Source organism: Carassius gibelio, chromosome A22, assembly GCF_023724105.1.
Source record: "Carassius gibelio isolate Cgi1373 ecotype wild population from Czech Republic chromosome A22, carGib1.2-hapl.c, whole genome shotgun sequence".
Classification (NCBI taxonomy): domain Eukaryota; kingdom Metazoa; phylum Chordata; class Actinopteri; order Cypriniformes; family Cyprinidae; genus Carassius; species Carassius gibelio.
This window is the reverse complement of record NC_068392.1, coordinates 16,412,514-16,428,990: the sequence shown is the minus strand read 5'-3', so window position 1 is coordinate 16,428,990 and position 16,477 is coordinate 16,412,514. Positions and strand designations below refer to the sequence as shown.

General features: G+C 39.8%; 1 protein-coding gene across 2 annotated transcripts in view; it reads left to right on the top strand.

Moving 5' to 3' along the window:
* The window catches only part of LOC127942643 (CD276 antigen homolog), a 47,278-nt gene that overhangs the window by 13,321 nt on the left and 17,480 nt on the right, over positions 1–16,477 (top strand). Inside the window, exon 1 of one of the 2 annotated variants that reach the window (XM_052538499.1) lies at positions 1,479–1,680. The exons of the other annotated variant lie outside the window; for it this stretch is intronic. Within the exon in view, the coding sequence (XP_052394459.1) occupies positions 1,670–1,680 (11 nt within the window). The 5' untranslated portion in view covers positions 1,479–1,669. Of the gene's footprint in view, positions 1–1,478; positions 1,681–16,477 lie in introns of those variants that run through there. 2 annotated transcript variants of the gene reach the window in all.

Sequence of the window (16,477 nt, the reverse complement as noted above, 5' to 3'; positions counted from 1 at the left end):
CATTAAAAAGCATGCATGTGAAAAACACCATCAACACCAATAATGAACAGATGACAGAATTTACAAGCCTGCCACTTGAGGGAGAAAAGGGGAAATTATTAATCCCACATAACGTTACACTGAACATGATTTCGGCAGCCTCGGTCTAATTAATGTTAAACTTTATATTTAAAGTTCTATCGGTTTATATTCAAGTTCACAGCATGGCTAGCATGAGCATCATCAAGCTCGAGCAGCAGGTATTCAAACAAACTAATTAACGTTACTACGGTTAAAAATTTAATTATTAGAAAGTTAACACTGTATAGTTTATAGTGATAAATTTCAAATAATTTAAAACAGGTAAGGTTATATTCGATTTTAACAGTTACCGTTACCTTAGACCACCTCTGAGACTGCTTTTGAGCTAATTAACCAAACAGAGCATTTATTTATTAAATTGAAAGAGAAAACCTACAAAAATACAAAACACTACTCATCTTTGATGGCATTTAACGTTATATCAGTTAAAATCTATGAATAAAAGTAGATTTATAGGACTTACCTTTCCTCCGTGTCCGTCCGCTGGAAGTTGACCGTTACAAAATGACGGGCACGCGCACGTCGCGCACGTCGCGCACTTCACTCAGAAAGTGACGTGCGCTGCTAGTTTAAGGTTTAAATGTTAATTTGTCCCGTACTCTCTTTCATTAACAAACATTATCACCATTTGCTAAGTAAATTGTTTATTTTATTGTTCTTAAACTGATGGCATATATATATAATTATTTTAACATGCTTGATTATTTTATTTGTATATTTCCCAAAGAATATGCTGTTCAAATGGTATCTTAATAATAATAATACATCTAGTGCAATAATATTAAAAGTTATCTGAAGACCAGCTGACCACGTCGCTACAATGTCCCCAATGGGACTAACTAGCGACGTCTTTTGAGTACGTGCCCACGACGTTTCTGGGAAGTTAGCAAAGATTTAAAAAATGGAACTTTACCACGACGTCATCACAACGTTGCCATAAAGTAATGTCGCGCTGACCAAATGACGACTAACTGGCGACGTCCTCACAACGTTCTGTGTTTGCTGGGTAGCTACTCCGTCCTACACCAACTACGCACATCAGAGTATGTGCAGCCCCGCCTCGATAGGCTGCAACATGGTTTACTTGGTTCCATTTCCAGAAATAACGGACTAGTCTTCCTGTCCTTGGAGTTTATACTCCTGGGGCGAATTTGCCGAGCCCGGCTGCCAGGGATGCAAGTCCACAGTTCGCGTACTTGAGAAACGCTTTTCCTTTTGGGACACATCTTGTTCCTTTTTTGTGTGTGCTTACATGCAACCAGTTGTGTTTTGCATGCTATACAGTGTTGCCAAATTCACAGACTTTCTCCCCCCTCGAAATTGGGGTATTTTTGGGAAATGTTTGATTAACAATTTGGTGGGTTTTACAAAAACCTGGCAACCCTACTTTGCGCGCTTTGCGCTTGGTCGAGGGGAAGTCAGTCACGCGAGACAAAGAACTTTTCTGTACTCTGAAGAAGCGAAAGAAGACAGAGTAAACTGTAGCTAACGTTGATTTTTTTAGTTGTTTTTCTCATTTTTAATCGCGCTTCGCTTAAATTTAGGTAACGTTAGGACAAACGACACATAGCAGACACATACGAGAGTCATGGTTGTAAGGTATGTACAGTAATCATTTTTTATGCTCTCAGTCAGACGGCGAAGTCAGATGCATCGTATTTGCGAACGCACATGAACGCCACCCCAAAGTCGTAATTTCGAGTGGGAAACTCAGAATTTTCTTTAAGCTCGAGTTTTCGAGTTGGGGGCGTGTCAGTGAGAAAGATGAAAGGATCGATTGATCAATGGATGCAACGTCTGGACAAAATAAACACTCTTAGGCTGCATTCATTTATTATTCATTGAGATTTCAATTAAATCTCATGTTTATTTGCATGCAATTTATTTTTGTACTTGTAAATAAACTTGAAGAAACAGTGTGTTCACACAAAAAACATAAAAATAAACTAAATTTCACTCATTATACAGTGGATAACAAGTAACAACAAACTATTTAGTTTAGTTGGGTCCACACATTATGTTCACCTGTTGGAGCTTCACTTTTAACTGCAATTCAGGGCCGTGCACAGACATTTTGAGGGGCAGTGGCCTAAACCAAAAAAAGGGGCACTAAGGGGGTGGTTGCTTGTTAACACAAATTATCCAGTTATTACAAAATGTACAATTAAAAAAGAAGACAGTACACGCTCAAATACATTTTTCATCATTCATGAAAAGCCTACAGCTGAAACAGTACATAGCATCATTCTCAGGAGAATACTCTAACCAGGGGTGTTCTTCATACCACTGTCCCTGAAACGAACGTCCTTGATCATTTTTTGGGAACAGCAAAATTGGACGACAGGGTCCTACTGAATTTGAAATTTGTATGTTACATTGTATTTCTTTACATGAGCAGGATCTGATGGATTTTGTAACTGAAGCAAAAACTCAAAGTCTTCTGGCTTTTTCTCTGTTGTATACATGGCTGTGGCTGCCTCACTCTCCATTTCTTCCTGTTCTCTTCCCTCTCTGTCTCATTGTATTGCCTTTCTATCTCATTCTGAACTTTTTCTGTCTCTGGCTCAGTTCCAAGACCTTCACTTTTACTCCGTTGAATTGATTCTGAGGTATTTTCATCTAAATATAGAGAATGAATAACAAACCTGTTACAATCATATTTTAAATACAATTGTTAGGCTTTAGTGCGAATTAAATGTATGTTCTTGTCATATAATTACTCTTCCATTCAAATAATTTAATGTCTATCTTTCTTGTTATAAAACTCTAGCATATTCAGACTCCTTTATTGTCAGCCAGTTTAACAACACTTACCTGTAAGTGTCTGATTTGGCTGATGCTGAATGGGCTCTCCCTCACTCTCTGAGCCTGCCTCTGCCTCATCTTCAATGGAGTAATAAGTAATAGACATTTAATTTCATATTAGCATACAGCCTAAATCTATATATACAACTCATTTAGAGCCTATGATGTGTTAGTCTCAACTAAGACAAGTGATTATAATGGGAGATATACTTACAATAATTAAACAGACAAACTGTCTGCTAACTGTTCTATATGATGATTTACCTGCTGGCTTGCTGGAGCTTTGAATCCATGTTTGCAATGCTGAACTGCCTTTAGCAGCCTCCCTTCTCTCTTTCTCTCTCTGTCTCCGTCTTCTTTTTTGTGAAGGCATTGTTTTTTTGTTGTTTTTTATGGTTGCCTTGTCTACAAAGTGTGCCAACAACAGAAAATGTAGTTATTTGTATTAGATCTGATCTGATCAAGAGTACAATTATAATTTGATTAGACAAGCAGCTTCTTAGAACGTGGATATGTTGTACAAGTTGTTAGCACTAGTAGAAGACCAAGAGCACAAAACATTACCGACATAAAAAAAAAAAAAAAAAAAAAAACTAACTAATTTCGCAGATTCAACCACTGTCTTGCATAGCCTAGCTGTTAAAGCGACAGCTTTCGTGAACTGTCGTGTTCACAAGCGCCGCAAACACATACTGTGAGTGATGCTGCGGAGCGAGCGGGAAAACCTGGAGCGGATTCGCAGAATCAACGGAATGCTTTGAGCGCAGCGGTGGGGAAAAGGGGCACCTCAGTCGATGAGGGCAGAGGGGCAGTGGCTCTGGCCACCGGGCCGCCCCCCTGTGCACGGCCCTGCTGCAATTAGCATAAAATTCTTAAATATGGTATTCTTTATTCATGAAATAGTCAAGTGTCCGTGGGCCTAAATATTATCTGCATGCACAATAATAATAATAATAATAAACACATTATACTACAATGCAAGGGTTTTCGATCTGGGGTTCAGGATCAAAGCAAATGGGTCCACAAAATAATATATAGCCTACCATATTTTCCAGACTACAAGTCATATTTTTGAATTTTCTGAGATGTGCTGAATTATTCCAAAGTAACTTATATAATGCATGTAATGTCAAAAAGCCTAAGCACAACGTAAACATAAAAGTGGGCACTTGCAAGTTTCTCTAAATATTGTTCTCATATCTGTGTGACAAGTCTGTACACAGTAGTATTGTCTGTACCACTGTTTTCTACATTTCAGGATGAGGTTCACAGTAAACTGAGATGGCAAGTGTATTTTGTTTGGTTTCTTTATTTAACAAAATAAATACTGTTTGTAACAATTGGCACTAGAATTAGTTTATTATAGGCCTAAATATTTGAGTTTTTGTTCTGTTTTGAATAGCATTCAATTTAAATAATTCGAAGTGAGCGAAAAGAAAATCTTTACAGTGTTTATAGTGTTTAAGTTTCTTTACATTTGTTTTATTTATCAGTATTTAAATTATGCAACTTATGTGTTTTTTCCTGACCTGGTGCAACTTAGCCCTATATTGTGCTGTATTATTAAACAAATGTATTATTTAAAAATGGGGATCATCAAAAAAAAAAAACGAAATTAATAAATAAAACAATCATATCATGTTCATTATACTCCAACCCACAATAATTTTAAGCCTTAAAATCTTGTAATTCTGAGGGTGTCCTTGAAAAATCTTCTCTGCTAGGAGACCCTAGCACCAAAATGTTGTAAATGTCCTGTGCTAGTGGACAGGCATCCATATACAGCAGAGTCTGGTGTGGAAGGAGGAACTGTCCTATCGTCACAACAGCTCTCTGTCTTCACCAACTTCCCTGAAAATATATACTGATTATCATAAATATAAATATAGTTTCACAATGCTCATTTTTATATGATCAGAATTCTGCCAGACTGATTTTTTGTCTTTAAAAAATCATTTGAAAACGTGATTTTAAAAATTATTTTAGAGCTTAAAGTGCCTAATTTCACAGGCTGAGCATGAGCATCCAGGATACACCACAAAGGCTGTTTTAATACAATAACGAACACTTCACACAAGATGAAGTTTAGAAAATCTTACATTATTGTTAATGTAGTGACAGAATGTATTTGTATTTGCCAGTAACGTTCCGAAAACTTACCACTAGGTGTCAGTAGTGATACCAGTAGAGTGTGTAGATTACGAATCAGAAGTTTTTTCACAAACTTTTTTTGTTGCTGTTCCCATCCTGAAAAGTAGAAAAAATATATACAAAATATCAAAACCGTTACTTTATTTGATCAAGAAAAAGTTACGGTTACCTGTTTTAGTGACCAATTTTAATAACTAAGTTAAAAAAGATCATCATAATTCAACCTCAGACTGTAACTTAACTTGAACCACCTCAAATAAACCAACAGGGATGTGTACAATTACAAAAAGAAGATTTTGAAAATGTATAATCTTTCTAATCCAAATAAATAATTTGAAATATCAATCTGAAGTGAAATTTAACATTAGATTGATAAAACGATGAATAAAAGCGCATTTATTCTTACCTTAGCTCAACACCAGTAGTCAGATGACCGTTTCTGTTTGAATTTCCAAGTAACGTTAACGTTAATTAGCTCCGTCCTGTAATGAAGGTTGTTCGTTAGTCAGGTATCTCTGTAGGATTATGATGTGTCCTCAACGTAGCTATAAATAAAGGATAACGGTAGTTATATCTTCAGTCTTTTGCAATAAATTGAATAATTCTTCTGTCTTCATGATTGTTTACGCCATCACGTTTATGTTATTTTTTTCTGCCATCACGTTTACATGACTAACGTAACATCACGTTAATGCCCCTCGTGGCGAGCGCACGTTTAAATACACTGTATTTCATTTAATTTAAATCTATGTGTTAAATATTTATTATTTTATATGATATAATACTATTTCAATCTAATTATCTATTTAAATATATTAAACGTTCATATATTTTAATCTATTTAACTTTAACTATATTTAATTTATAGATCTAATACAGATGTAAACTGCGATTTCAGTCGATGCTCCAGTAAAAAATACAACTCAAATAAATAAATAAATCCATGTAAGATTTTATATGGTCACATTATGGTACTTTAATTAGGCCTATGTAGAAATCAAAGGATTGCTTTGTGTTTATATGTATATGAAAAAAAAAAAACTTATGTCGATTTCCTGAACCTGTTCTGCACGTTCTACAGATGTCCAAGAAAAGATGTCCAGACAGATGTCCAAGAAAAAAACGTTCATATATTTTAATCTATTTAACTTTAACTATATTTAATTTATAGATCTAATACAGATGTAAACTGCGATTTCAGTCGATGCTCCAGTAAAAAATACAACTCAAATAAATAAATAAATCCATGTAAGATTTTATATGGTCACATTATGGTACTTTAATTAGGCCTATGTAGAAATCAAAGGATTGCTTTGTGTTTATATGTATATGAAAAAAAAAAAACTTATGTCGATTTCCTGAACCTGTTCTGCACGTTCTACAGATGTCCAAGAAAATCCTTAGCCCAAAGGTCAAATTTTGAACCTCAATTTGATGTCCAGATATGAACCGGATTTGCACATCGAGTAGACATCCATATATGGTCCAGACCGACCGACACAATTTAGACTTGATCTGCACTTCGTATAGACGCAGGAGCTTCAACATTGTAGCTGTAAAATGTCACATGCAGTAGCTAATATAAAGAAATATGTTGTGCTTTTTCTTTTAAAAATGTTGGTAACGTTACAGTTAATACTTACAAACTTTGAAGATTTTGAATACAGAAGTTACATTTGTAATGGTGTATTTTCATTTAGATGTAGTATTATTATTTGTGCGGTAAGATTAATTACTGCATAAATTAAGATTATTAAGTAATAAATTCATTTTAAGACAGCATGGACAATCCATTCCATCGTTTGTTTATTTAGGTTGAGTTTAGACCAAGAGCAGAGAAAGACACCCACTCCAGCTCAACATCTGCTCAACATCAATGCTATTGCAATAATTTGAATGATATAGTATCATGAGCCACAATTAAAGTCTTGTGACACTCATGCCAGGCGTTATTGTTGTTGTTGAGTTTACGCGCGCTGATTTGAAGTCCAGGGCTGTTTTTTAGTCCCAGTCCATCCCTGTATAGAAGTCTCATGTTTGCTGGGTGGTCGAAGTCGGCTGCATCGTATTTACGAGTTAAACGCACATGAACGCCACCCCAAAGTCATAATTACAAGTGGGAAACTCAGAATTTTCTTTAAGCTCGAGTTTTTGAGTTGGGGGCGTGTCAATGAGAAAGATGAAAGAATCGATTGATTGATGGATGCAACGTCTGTTGACTGTAACTTTTGTTGTTGAAATTGATAGACGGGATTGAATATGGCAATTAATAAGTTTGTATGCGATACAGATTAAAGTGGCTTCATAAATTATTTAAAACAAAAAAACAAAACATCTGATGCAAATTCTTTGCTCTTCATTTTCTATAAGCAGAGTTTACAACACAGTTGTATTTTCTTGTCATTTATTTAAAGAAGGTACACCGGCCATCTTGTACTGACTAAACTGACTTGAACGCATCCGACTTGTTAACTTGTAAGTACGAACTTCCCAAGAGGAAATGCAGCATTTGCCACAATTCTGCGCGCAAAAGATCGTATTTTGAGCGCGCAAAGTGTGACTTGCACGTGTACGACCTGAGTGTGGAGAAAATTTTTGTCTCGCAAAGAAGAAAGTATTTTGAGCGCACAAAAATCTATTTTGCAATTAAAATAAGTTTTTGGATTTTTGCAGACCTTCTCATTTGCGCATGCAACGTTTCACTAGCTTGCTCACCCGGGGATTATTACAAAAAGCAGGTTATGTGTCACACCCGGGTGTGTTTGAGGATAAGCGAGCGAATAACCTCACCTTTCGAAAACTGAAGGTTATATTCAGGGTATGTAAGTAACCGTAACATCCTCTCTGAAGATAACCAGCACCAGCAGCACTGACAGACGAAGAAATGGCCACAATACCAATATTAAAATCCAACAGGGATCAAATAAATAATTTGTTACTGTTGTATTTGTAGAACATAAAGATTAAATAAATTGTTTATTCAACAGCTGTGGTGGTGGTAATGGCATATATCTTGCACTACCCTTCCATCTGGCTTTCTTCCATTACATTCAGTAATCAGGTTAGAAGGTGCGATGGTGAGAATATGTGTGTTATCAATGCATCTAACCACACTGGAAATCTGCAAATGAATGCAGCCTCCTAATCTGCAGGTCCCTTATAAAAAGACGTGATTTATTTTATTTTTTTCATGTTTTTGTATGATGAAGTTGAAAGTGGTCCGGTGAGAAAAATAATCTTGTTTTCATTTTCATTAAAGGGTAAGTACACCAAAATAGCAAAATTATGTAATTAATAACTCACCCTCATGTCGTTCCAAACCCGTAAGACCTCCGTTTATCTTCAGAACACAGTTTAAGATATTTTATAAGTCCATGTGACATCAGAGGACCATGTTGAATATTTTGAAGCATCGAAAATACATTTTGGTCCAAAACCAGCAAAAACTACGATTTTATACAGTATTGTTTTCTCTTCCGTGTCTGTTGTGAGAGAGAGTTCAAAACAAAGCAGATAACGAACAACATACTGACGCGACCACGAGTCAAGAATGGGTTGCATCGGTTTTCGAATCACCAGTAGTTCTTTCGGACAGTTCGATTCAATAAACTGGCTGAAGAAAACGCTTCACTGGTTCTTTTGTGCTCTATGTAATGGTGTCATTGGGGATGATTGCCCTTGATTCAAGCCTTCGGTTTACCTGGGTTCATAACATTAGCACAGAATGAGATTCTTTTTCTTGCAGGACCATGAACGTTATAGTACTAAAATAGGTTTAAGGATTGCAAGTGACATTGTTATTTAGTTTCTTTTTTCTTGTCTTCACCACCTAGCTACTGTTGTAACATGCTGAGAGATTCAAACAAAAAATTATCAATAAATAGGACAAAAATAAATAAAATAAATAAAGACTACAAGTGACGTCACTAGCGGAAGTGCAAGTGTCTGACAGTGCAAATGCAAGTCTGCAGCCAGACCATTCTTGGTTCTCTTGGTTGGTTGTGCAGATTTTTCTTCCACACAATAATTTCCGTGTGACATAATTTCTGCCAATCAGAGATGAGGCTGCTCAATCCTGATTCGGCTGCCTGGACAACCAAGGCATTGAGGCAACCATCATGCACTCATTAATATAAGGTGTTTTTCACTTCCAGCCTTTATGAACAATTATATATAGATTATAAGTGATTAAATACAAGATTAAAAGTAGTTATTAAGATTGATGTAATTGATCAAATGTGCTTAGAAAAAATATGATCAGAATATCAACTTGCAAAATAATTATTAATTATTAATGGTATTGTATTTTTCCTCTTCTTTTGTCGTGGTAATGCAAGGAATATTGTGATTTTGCTGTCAGGGCAGCCAATCCGAATTTAGCAGCTTCGTCTCTTGATTGGCTGGAATTGACATATTGTAACATTGGGTTCTGATGAGCAATTGAGTTGTTGGCATTTAGAGAGCAAGAGAGCACTGAGGGCGGGCATCAAGGGAGCAAGATAGGAAAACGTTGCATTTGCAAAAAAGAAGGTCTGTAAATTTTTTAATCATGATGTTCAAGATGGCCCCCTGTTTGGCTTGGCTGTTGCTGCATAACATTTGTGTCAACTTTTTACATTTGTACTCTCCCTATATGTAGCCAAATCAGCCCTATCGTCTGACTATTGTGTCTCTGCTGCTCGGACTTATGATCGATGCTCGTTGTTGGACATCAGAGTGTCTATGGAAAGACTCTTTGAAAGCTGGGAAAGTTCATAGATTCTCAAAGTAGGCTCTTCTAATGCTTTTTACAGTGTGTTAATTTACCGTCCTCCTGGCCCGGCAGGTTTCTTTCTTACTGACTTTTTATCATCTATCATCAAACTTGAGAAGGTTTTAATTATTGGGAACTTTAACCTACATGTTGATGATTTAACATGCAACACAGCTGCTAATCTCCTTTCTATTACAGACTCTTTTAATTTCATTCAGCGTGTTACTTTACCGACACACATTAAGGGTCACACCCTGGACCTTGTATTTTCTCTTGGTCTAGATATAGTAAATACACATGTGGAAGATGTACATGTGAGTGACCATAGCTGTGTGATTTTTAATATCAACTTTCCTCAAGATCCTCTGCCCCAGAGAATTATGAAACAAAGGCAGATGATTAATCATGACACTGCCGAGAGGTTCTCTACCTTATTTGACTCAAGTTCTCTGATGGGATGCACTGATGTTGATGAGCTTATCCAGTCTTTTAATGGCCAGTGTTTATCAATTTTAGATAAAGTGGCACCAATTAAATTAAGCACTGTGTCCCACAAAAAACCTGTCCTTGGATTGATGAAGTTATCCAAAGTTTTAGGATACATTTTAGAAAAAAGGAGCATCTTTGGAAATCTTCTAAGCTCGAAGCTCATAGGCTACACCTTAACCTGTTAGCCAGCACCCCCCCATTATGGGATTCACAGCTGAAGTGCTCTACCTAACTTATAATTGTAATAGTTTCCTACTTCAGTGTGTTACAAACATAATTCTGGTGTCTTTGGAAAGAAGAACCTTTGGGCTTTACTTTTTATCAACCAGATTTGATAATGCTCAAAAATATTATATATTACACTATATATTATATATTACACAAGTTATATATACACTGAAGTGCCTTGAATTTTTTTTTACCACACTTAAATATTTTTTATTTGATCTAAAAATACATGAAATGAGTCCTGGAGCAATCTAGAAAAGTAATGGGTTGAAAGCCACATGTCTCGTGAGTTCCTATTTCAAATCTGAATAAGATATCATGAAAAATGAGACTCCTGCAAATATTTTTTCTGAGACTATGTCTAGACCCCCACCCACCAAATATAAGAAAATATATCTCCCAATAGTATTGAAGGCTTCTACAAACGATTTAGTCAGTAAACATACCACTGCATAGTTTCTTTCAGTAATAAAACACTACACAGAAACTTAGACTTCAAATAAGTGATTTATTTCAGCACTAGAAAAATACAATAAGAATAATTTGAGTAAGAATAATAAGAAAAATAAAAAAAGATTTAACTTTGTTTGCCAATTACAGAACATCCTGAGATTGCTAGAAATGCAATATTTACAAATTCTAGAAAAGGTTGTAGCAGAGAAACTCACCCTTTTTTCTAGAGAAACAAGAGTTATTTGACAAATTCCAGTCTGGTTTCCATAAAAAGCATTCCACAGAAACGGCGTTACTTAAAGTCTCGAGTGATATTATGATGTCAGCTGACTCGAAAGAATGTACAGTGCTGGTTTTATCGGACCTCTCATCGGCTTTTGACACTATTGATCATAATATTATGATAAATAGACTTCATGATCTGGTTGGTATGTCTGGATCAGTTTTAAAATGGTTTTCATCCTACCTGTCTGTTAGAAGTTTTAGTGTTTATGTTATACATATTATGTCTGAAACTGCAGAGTTGTTGTGTGGGGTACCCTAGGGTTTTGTTTTGGGACCTATCTTGTTCCTCTTGTACATGTTTCCTCTTGGTCAGATAATTAGTCAGTTTAGCGACATCTTACCTATATCTTACCTATATCTTACCTTATCGTATCTGTATGCAGATGATATCCAACTGTATTGTTCCTTTAAGGAAACTGAGTTCTTTAAATCGTCTTCCTTAATCAACTGTCTGACTAGTATCAAACAGTGGTTATGTGAGAACATTTTGCTTTTGAATTCTGACAAAACAGAAACACTAATTATCGCCCCTGAAAGAAAAATCCTACAGATAATTCAACATATTGGTGACTTGGACTCGTCTGTCCAACCAACCGAGGAACATTTCCAAATTAAGATCATTTGTGACCAAGGGTGAGTTGGAGATGATCATTAATGCATTCATCTACTCTCGTTTAGACTACTGTAACAGTCTTTTTACTTGTTTGAGTAAGAAGGAGCTTTATCGTCTCCAGGCTGTTCAGAACTCTGCTGCAAGGCTTTTAACTCGCATTAAGAAAAGATAACACATCACACCGGCTTTAGTAGCACTTCACTGGTTACCTGTCCAGTATAGAATTCATTTAAAAATCCTGGTCCTTACTTTTAGAGCCTTGCATGGCAAGTCCCTACCTACATCACTGACCTGATACAGTTTCATACTCCTACCCGGAGTCTCAGGTCATTAGATCAGAGGCTTTAGTTGTTCCTCGTCCTCATTTTAAAACTAGAGGGGACCAGTCATTCCAGGCAGTCGCTCCTAGGCTGTGGAATGCTTTGCCTCTTTTTCTGTGTTGTGTAAACTCAGTTGATTATTTTAAAAACAACTGAAGACTATTCAAGCAGTCTTTTGGTTAGTTGAGGGGTTTTATTGTTGTTTGTTGTGTTTGCTGTTTGTATTTTGTAGAATGCTTACAAACTGTTATTGTATTACATTTTATTGTGAAGCACTTTGTGATTTTTATCTGTGAAAAGTGCTATATAAATAAATTTTACTTACTTACATATCCAAACACATACTTTAAATGCAAAATTGACTTTAGTGCACTCTAAATACTTAAATACTCAAAATAATCTTTGCGAGATAAACATTTTCTCCACAAAACTCAGATTGTGTGTGTGTAAAATATACTTTTGTCAGCTCAAAATATGAACTTTTGCACTCAGAATTGTGGCAGAAATCTAAGCTGATAAATAACAAAAACAATTTAAATAAATTAGATATTAAAAAGTAAAAGGAAATGAGTTTCACGTTTGTTCCAACACACAATTTACAATTTTAATGAAACCACTGTTGACGAATTTCCATATTTATTAACACCGTAAATTTGAGGTTTTTATATTTCCATTCTACAATTATAACTGTACTTTGTGTTTTATTATTTTGGCATAACATTTTATAAAACTGGTTAATTATGCTGCGTGAGTGTTTCTAATACTAATTACAATTTTTATTTGACTGCTTTCTCTTTTCAATCTTTTGACATTTTTTTCCATATTTGGTATGTCATCGTTTTTTTTTTTTTTTTTTTTTTTTTTTTTTCTCTCTCTCTCTCTTAAGCTATTAGGGCAGGGGTCTCAAACTCAAATTGGCTGGGGGCCATTGATGTGATTGACACCACATACGAGGGCCATTTTAACATTCAAGCACAACAAGAAAGTGGACATTTTTAAAACATTATTTTTTAATTTACTTCAAATTACATTGCTAAAATATTTTTGTCAAACTTAACAAAAAATTGTAAACAGCATTGTCTCTATTATTGTTATAACACTATATATATATTAGTTCCCTATCTGTCGGTCACTACGAGTTATGTCGACCGACAAATGGGGTCTCACTTGGGAGGCCAATCATCTCTGAATTTAAGAGAAAACGCCAATGAAAATTGGCTAGTGGATTAACATACCTGAGCCACTCCCGTGCCGACGGGTATAAATAGGGCGACAGGTGCATCCACTCATTAGATTTTTGCTTCGGAGCCGAGTGGTTGTATGAAAGCTGTTATACTCCACAAAGCCATTCATCTGCTGTGTCGGGAAGCTGTTCTGGTTGGCGGTACGGCGCAAACAGCGGTGTCCCTTTCAGCGATTCCCCTGGGCGCCCTCAAGACGCCGTTTCGTCCTTCTGGATGCGGTCGTTTCCTGTTCTCTGACAACGGCCACGTTCGCTCTCTTCCGTGTCTGGGCATTCAGCACGCTGAAGGCGCGTTCGTGGATGGTTCATGCACGCACTGTGTGTGTGACCATGGCAACGCTGTGATCGCGTCTCCCCTTTCTTAAAGGGAAAGGAGCAGACCGCTCTGTCACTACCCGTTCTGGTTTCTCTGTCTCGAGCAGAGGACCGCCGGCTAGTGCTCTGGGAGATTTGAAGGTGACAATGAGAGCTTCTCCGCCGGGCCACGCCCCACGAACCTCTTACCCCTTCCGCAGTGTTTGTCCTGTGCGGCTGCTGGGTGATTTTGCTGGGCTGTCTTATGGCAGTCCCAACGGGTCATTCAGTTTGCCGCCGGAGATCAGATGTCGATTGCAGCATCGGGGATGGGCTGTTGACCTCTGTGGATGAAGATTTGGCGGGGCTGCCCCCCTCGGGTGTTGTCACCACTGCCGAATTGGACCCAGAGTTGACAGCCGTGCTTGCCTATCAGGATGGAGGTGAATGCACCGCCCAGCCCTGAGTGCTCATGGCTGTTTGATTGGTTCTCGGTGTGGAGCGCGACTCACAACCGTGTTTTACTCTGGTTCCTTTCTTCCCGGATGTGCATGGGGAAGTGATGTAGTCGTGGATGGCCCCTTTTACGGCCGGAAGCAGCTCATTTCGTTCCTCCGTCCTCACTACCCTTGATGGCGGGGCAGCTAGGGGTGTGTTGACATTCCCCAGCAGGAGAGTGCGATTGCGGTTCACTTGTGTCGGCAAAACGCCGCCACTGGGAGGGATAGTCCGCACCTCTCACCCAAGGCCTGTAAGCTGTCGGCCGCGCTCGCTACCAAGGCTTACAGTGCTGCGGGCCAAGCTGTCTCTGCTTTGCATGCCATGGCTATCCTGCAAACCCAACAAGCCAAGGCTTTAACAAATGCACGAGGGTAGGACCAACCCAAGGTTGATGCAGGAGCTGCGCATGGCGACTGACCTCCCCCTTCTGGAATACGGAAGTCACAACGCAGTCCCTCGGGTAGGCGATGTCCACTCTGGTGGTCCAGTAGTGCCGTTTCAGGTTCAGCCTGGTCTGTATGAGAGACATTGACAAAGTGCATTTTCTCGATGCTCCCATGTCCCAGGCTGTCCTCTGTGGCGACGCTGTCAGGGGCTGTGCCCAGTAGTTCCTGACAGAACAACAGCAGACTGAGGCCATACAGCACATCTCGCCACGACGTGATCCTCCGGTTGCCACCATTCCGTCGCAGGCAGTGCCTCAGCCTGCTCGTCGCCGAGGGCGCCCTCCTGCGTCCTCCACACCAGCTCCGCCCCGTGCTGAGAGTTCTTCGAGGCCGGCGCGTCGAGCCCCACGCAGGAGAGCGGCGCCCCCCGTGTCACTCCCGGCTGCGAAGTCCTCGAGGAAGTCGACTAAGCGGCCCTGACACGGGCAACTCGGAGATGCGGAGAACTGCTCTTCAGGAGATGGCGAAGACAGCGCCACTCCTTCCCCCGGAGGAGGGCCGGGTGGAGAATCTTCTCCGGCGCTGGTCGAATGGCCAGTGGCACCCACATTTTCATTGAAGGAGCAATTTCTCCTTCCTCCGAGTTGCAAGGCTCGTGGGCTGACAATGAGCGACGCACAGCTTCCTCATTCTCACCCACGACGCCCCCTTTCGCCAGCGGCCAAGAGGTCGCGGTTCGGAGACGCAACGCCTCTCCACGCGTCTCTGGCCAGTTCCTCCGGGAACACGGGGAGTGTGGTTGTGATGACCCAGGACGCAGAGCCTTCTGGGCCTTCCGGCACGACTCCCCATCGCTGCACCACTGCGGGTATGTCGACTGTCCCTTTGGTGCCACTTGTACAGAGTCTGGGAGCGTGGCTTGCGCTGCCCAACCCGTCACGCTGGCTCATCCGGATGGTCCGACTCGGCTATGCGATTCAGTTCGCCCGGCGACCCCCCAAGTTCAATGGCGTGCTCGAGACTTCGGGGGCAGTCCGGGACACCCCTGTCTTGCACAAGGAGATTGCTGTCCTGCTGGCGAAGGATGCAATTGAGCCGGTCCCTCCAGCCGAGATGAGGACGGGGTTTTACAGCCCTTACTTCATCGTGCCCAAGAAAAGCGGTGGCCTTCGACCTATCCTGGATCTGCGAGTCTTGAATCGGGCCCTACACAAGCTCCCGTTCAGGATGTTGATGCAGAAACGCATTATCAAATGCGTCCAGTCCCAGGACTGGTTTGCAGCGATCAACCTGAAAGACGCGTACTTTCATGTCTCTATCCTCCCTCGTCACAGACCGTTTTGCGCTTTGCTTTCGAGGGTCAGGCATGGCAGTACAAGGTCCTCCCCTTCGGGCTCTCCCTGTCCCCCCGTGTCTTCATGAAGGTCGCGGAGGGCGCCCTTGCCCCACTCTGGGAAGTGGGCATCAGGATCCTCAACTATCTCGATGACTGGCTCATTATGGCCCGGTCCCGAGAAGAGTTGTGCGATCACAGGGACTTTGTGCTCCGGCACCTCAGTCAGTTGGGGCTTCGGGTCAACCGGGAGAAGAGCAAGCTCTCCCCTGTGCAGAGAATCTCTTATCTCGGTATGGAGTTAGACTCGGTGAGTATGACGCCACGTCTCACCAGCGAGTGTGCCCAGTCAGTGCTGAACTGCCTGAGTTCCTTCAGAGGCAGGACAGTGGTACCACTGAAACACTTTCAGAGGCTCCTGGGGCATATGGCATCCGCAGCCGCAGTCACGCCGCTCAGGTTGCTTCATATGAGACCACTTCAGCACTGGTCCCGAGTCCCGAGATGGGCATGGCGCCGCGGTACACATCGTGTCACCGTCA